Source organism: Rutidosis leptorrhynchoides, chromosome 3, assembly GCF_046630445.1.
Source record: "Rutidosis leptorrhynchoides isolate AG116_Rl617_1_P2 chromosome 3, CSIRO_AGI_Rlap_v1, whole genome shotgun sequence".
In the NCBI taxonomy this organism is placed as follows: domain Eukaryota; kingdom Viridiplantae; phylum Streptophyta; class Magnoliopsida; order Asterales; family Asteraceae; genus Rutidosis; species Rutidosis leptorrhynchoides.
The window spans coordinates 144,109,355-144,114,017 of NC_092335.1; the positions used below are offsets into that span (position 1 = coordinate 144,109,355).

The window sequence follows — 4,663 nt, forward strand, 5'->3', positions numbered from 1 at the left end:
ATGCTCTATGTTCAACCTCCACCGGGAGGTGACAAGCTTTACCATACACTAGTCTAAACAGTGTCGTTCCTATGGGAGTCTTAAAGGCGGTTCTAAATGCCCATAATGCATCTTCTAGCTTAGTGGACCAAATCTTTAGGTTATTTTGAACCGTCTTCTCTAGAATCCTTTTCAAGGCTCGATTAATGTTTTCTACTTGACCACTAGTTTGGGGATGGTAAGGAGTCGAGAACCTATGCACTACACCATATTTTTCCATGACTTTCTCCATAAGATGGTTCGCGAAATGGGTCCCTCAATCCGATATCAATGCTTTTGGAACACCAAACCTAGCAAACAAGTTTTCTAAGAACTTTACAACAACTCTTGCATCATTTGTTGGCAAGGCTTTAGCCTCGGCCTATTTCGAGAGATAATCAACCGCTACTAAAATGTAAAGGCATTTATTCGAGTTTGGAAATGGCCCCATGAAATCTAGGCCCCACACATCGAATACCTCGCATATTTGAATCTTGATTTGAGGCATTTTGTCCCTCCTTGAAATGGAACCTGACTTTTGACATGAATCACAACGTTTTATCAAATCATGGGCATCCTTAAATATAGTGGGCCAATAGAACCCCGAATCGAACACCTTTTTCGCGGTGTGATTCAGTCCAAAATGGCCACCCGTGGGCCCACTATGACAACTTTTCAAAATATCCCGAGCTTCTTGCACATACACACACTTTCAGATCACTTGATCCGCCCCAATACGAAACAAATCTGGGTCATCCCAAAAGTAATACCTAAGGTCATTGAAAAATTTCTTCTTTTGTTGATACGAAAGACCTTTTCTCAAAACATTTGAAGCAAAGTAGTTTGCAAAATTAGCAAACCATGGACCTCATCTATTAACTCTATTCTCATCAAATGTTTATCCGGGAAAGTATCCTGAATTTTGGACTCATCTAGGGTTTGTAACCCGGGATTGTCTAACCTAGACAAATGATCGGCTGCCACATTCTCGGCCTCCTTTTTATCTTTAATCTCTATGCCAAATTCTTGCAAGAGAAGAACCCACCTAATCAACCTATGTTTTGAGTCTTGTTTTTGAAAAAGGTCTCGTAATGCGGAATGGTCCGTGTATACGACCGTTTTTGAAAGCACAAAGTAAGAACGAAATTTGTCAAAAGCAAACACTACTGCGAGAAGTTCTTTCTCGGTAGTAGTGTAGTTTAATTGTACCCCGGTCAATGTCTTACTCGCATAATAAATCGGTCGAAAATGTTGGTCAACTCTTTGACCAAGGACCGCCCCGAGCGCATAATTGCTCACGTCACACATCAATTCAAAATCTTTATCCCAATCGGGAGAGATTAGAATCAGAGGGTTAATGAGTTTTTCCTTAAGCAAGTTAAAAGCCTCGATACAAGCATCATCAAATAAGAAAGGTTGGTCCTTTTCAAGCAATTTGGTCATGGGTCGAGCAATTTTAGAAAAATCCTTTATAAATCGGCGGTTAAATCCCGCGTGTCCAAAAAAAACTTCGGATTGCCTTGACATCCAAGGGTATGGGCAAGTCTTTTATGGCGGTGACCTTGGATTTATCAACCTCGATTCTCGCTATAGAGATTTTATGTCCCAAAACCACCCCTTCATTTACCATAAAATGGCATTTTTCCCAATTAAGCACTAAATTAGCTTTCTCACAACGTGTTAACATTTTATCAAGGTTATGGAGACAATGGTCAAAAGAGTCTCCAAAGACCAAAAAATCATCCATGAAAACCTCCATGGAGTCCTCTATCATATCCGAGAAAATCGCAAGCATACACCTTTGGAATGTCCCCAGGGCGTTACACAACTCGAAGGGCATTCGGCGATATGCAAAAGTACCATATGGGCATGTAAAGGTCATCTTTTCTTGGTCCATGGGGTCAATGGGGATTTGGAAGTATCCCGAAAACCCGTAAAGAAAACAATAAAATTCCTTTCCACTTAAACGCTCAAACATTTGATCGATGTACGGGAGAGGAAAATGATCCTTCCTTGTGGCGTCGTTTAAACACGTATAATCAATACACACACGCCATCCCGTGATGGTTCGGGTTGGGACAAGGTCATTTTGGTCGTTTAAGATCACCGTGGTCCCACCCTTTTTGGGAACCACTTGCATGGGACTCACCCATGGTGAGTCCGATATGGGGTAAATTAGGCTCGTGTCTAACAATTTAATAACTTTCTTTTTCACAACCTCCTTCATATTAGGGTTAAGTTTTCGTTGTCGTTGGACAACCGGTTTGTAGTTCTCCTCCATGAGGATTTTGTGAGTGCGATATGATGGATTTATCCCCGGGATATCTGTGGTCTTCCATGCAATTGCTTTATGGTGAGACCTGAGAAGTGAAACAAGCTTTGATTTTTGGCCAACGGTTAGCCTCTTAGAGATGATCACCGGAAGTTGACCCGATTCTTTTAGAAAAGCATACTCAAGATGCTCGGGGAGCTCTTTAAGCTCAAGAGTGGGAGGTTCTTCCCATGAGGACTTGATTCGAAATCTATCCTCATTAGGAATAGCCTCAAATGACTCTTCCCGAATTGTTTCACTTTCAAGCTCGTTATCATTGACACTAACATTCATTAATTCATTAAAATCGGCTTCTAAGTCCACAATATCACTTTCAAAAACTTGGTTGAACCCCGAGGTATCAACCCCCAAAAGCTTTTCAAGCTCTTCATCCACATAAAGGTCAATATGGTCTAGGGCATAACACTCCTCATCATCGGTATTGCTCGGTTGCTTCATAGCTTCCCGAATATTTATGGTCACACGCTCATCACCAACTCCAATATTGAGTTGATTGCGTTGTACTAATATGATGGTGTCGGCGGTGGCGAGAAATGGTCTACCTAAGATGAGGGGGACTTGAAGGTCCTCCTTCATTTCCATGATAACAAAATCAACCGGGAACACCAAGGAGTCAATGCTAACCAAGATGTCCTCGGCGATTCCAATAGCGGTGTCAAACGAATGGTTGGCCAATCTTATACGAATTCGAGTTAGTTTAAGAGGTCCAAGGCCAAGTCTTTCATAAAGAGAGTGGGGCATTAGGTTAATGCTTGCTCCCAAGTCGGCTAGTGCATTAAACACTTCCTATTCACCAAACTTACATGGGAAAACAAATTTTCCCGGATCACCTAACTTTTTAGGGATTCTTGGCCTTGATGCAAGTATCTTATTGCACCCCTCTTTAATAAAGAATGACGTGTCCTCATGATATTTACCCTTTTAAGAGATTACCTCTTTCATGAAGCCTCCATAATTGGGCATCCCTTTGAGCACATCGGTAATAGGCAAGTTGACCGACACATTCTTTATCATATCTTGGAACTTTTGGTATTAAGCTGCCAACTTGTCCTTCCTTAAATCTTTTGGATATGGAACTGGCCTTGTAACCTTCAAATGCTCTTTACCCTTATCCTTACCCTTTTCATCTTTACCCTTTGCATCATTACCATTGACCCCGGTTGCATCAACCTTTTCTTTACCCTTCTCATTACTAACCCCGATTTCTTCTTCAATGAAGCTTGGTAGTGGTTCTTGGGTGATAAAGGTTTGTGGCTGTGGTTCTTCAACTCCTTGAGTGGTTAGACCGCTTCGAGTGGTCATGTCATTGACGTTTTCATTTTGGTTTGGGTAGCTAGGGCTTTGGTTGTTGTTGTTTTCAATAGGAATTTCCCTTGTAGTGTTGTTGTTGTTTTGGTTTTGGTTTTGGTTTTGGTTTTGGTTTTGGTTTTGTTGACGGTTATTGTTGTAAGTGCTAGGGTTCACTTGAGTGTTGGATGGCAAAGTTCCTTGAGGTCTTTCGGCAACATAGCTTTAAAGTCTCCCAACGGTGCTCTCAAGGGTTTGGAATGAGGCTTGTTGTTGCTTAAGTTGTTGCTTCAAGAACTCATTTTCCTTTAACATAAATGCATCTGTGGCTTCCACCTTCTTGATATAATTTTGCATAAGCTCTTCTAATCCTTTAGAAGGTTGGGAAGGTTGGGAAGGTTGGTTATTTTGTTGACTTTGTTGATTTTGTTGAATGTAACCTTGGTTATTTTAAGGTTGACTATAACCTTAGTTTTGGTAACTTTGATTTCCTTGATAATTTGGGTTGGAATGGTTATTGTAAGATTAGTTGTTGTAATTTTGTTGGTTGTGGGATTGGAAGTTGTTTTGTCAGTTTTGATTGTAGTTGGAGTTATAGCCTTGGTTTCGGTTTTGGTTGGAGAATCCGGGAGGTGTGTTTGTTTGAGTGTTAAATTACACTTGTTTTTTGTTAGGGTTGTAGTAGCTATTGTTTGATTGGAAAGAGTTGTTGCCTTGGGTAGAAGTTCGTCCTCTTTGAAAGTTTTGGTTACTCACAAAGTTCACATGAGCTTCCGAATTCATAGGAATGTCATCCAAGTCAATGTGGGTACATTGATTAACTTGGGGACAATTTTTGGTGAGGTGTGGTCCTTTACACCTTTGACAACCGACTTGCATCGCCACAAGCGTTTGTTGTATCTTCTTCAACTCTTTTCCATATAATTGAAATTGGTTATTCAAGTTTGCCAAGGTAACTTGCCCATCTTCACTCTCCACTTGAGCCACATTCTTCCTCACCAATTCCCTTGGAGAAGGTGCCCATTC

At 41.0% G+C, this 4,663-nt stretch overlaps 1 protein-coding gene across 1 annotated transcript; it reads right to left on the reverse strand.

Annotated features, from left to right (window-relative positions):
- Positions 1-295: 295 nt before the first annotated feature.
- On the reverse strand, positions 296-3,364 carry LOC139900459 (uncharacterized). Its single transcript, XM_071883231.1, has 4 exons — positions 3,284-3,364; positions 2,168-3,136; positions 886-1,485; positions 296-400 (listed from the first exon to the last, which is right to left on the reverse strand). The coding sequence occupies exons 1-4, from the start codon at positions 3,362-3,364 to the stop codon at positions 296-298; spliced, it is 1,755 nt and encodes a 584-aa protein (XP_071739332.1).
- Between the last annotated feature and the right edge of the window lie 1,299 nt (positions 3,365-4,663).

Coding starts and splice junctions, on each gene's coding strand:
- LOC139900459 (XM_071883231.1), bottom strand. CDS start 3,364: ATGATAAAGAATGTGTCGGTCAACTTGCCTATTACCGATGTGCTCAAA. Junction 3,137..3,283: donor ATGGAGGCTTCATGAAAGAG/GTAATCTCTTAA, acceptor TTTGGTGAATAG/GAAGTGTTTAATGCACTAGC. Junction 1,486..2,167: donor CCATATCGGACTCACCATGG/GTGAGTCCCATG, acceptor CGATTTATAAAG/GATTTTTCTAAAATTGCTCG.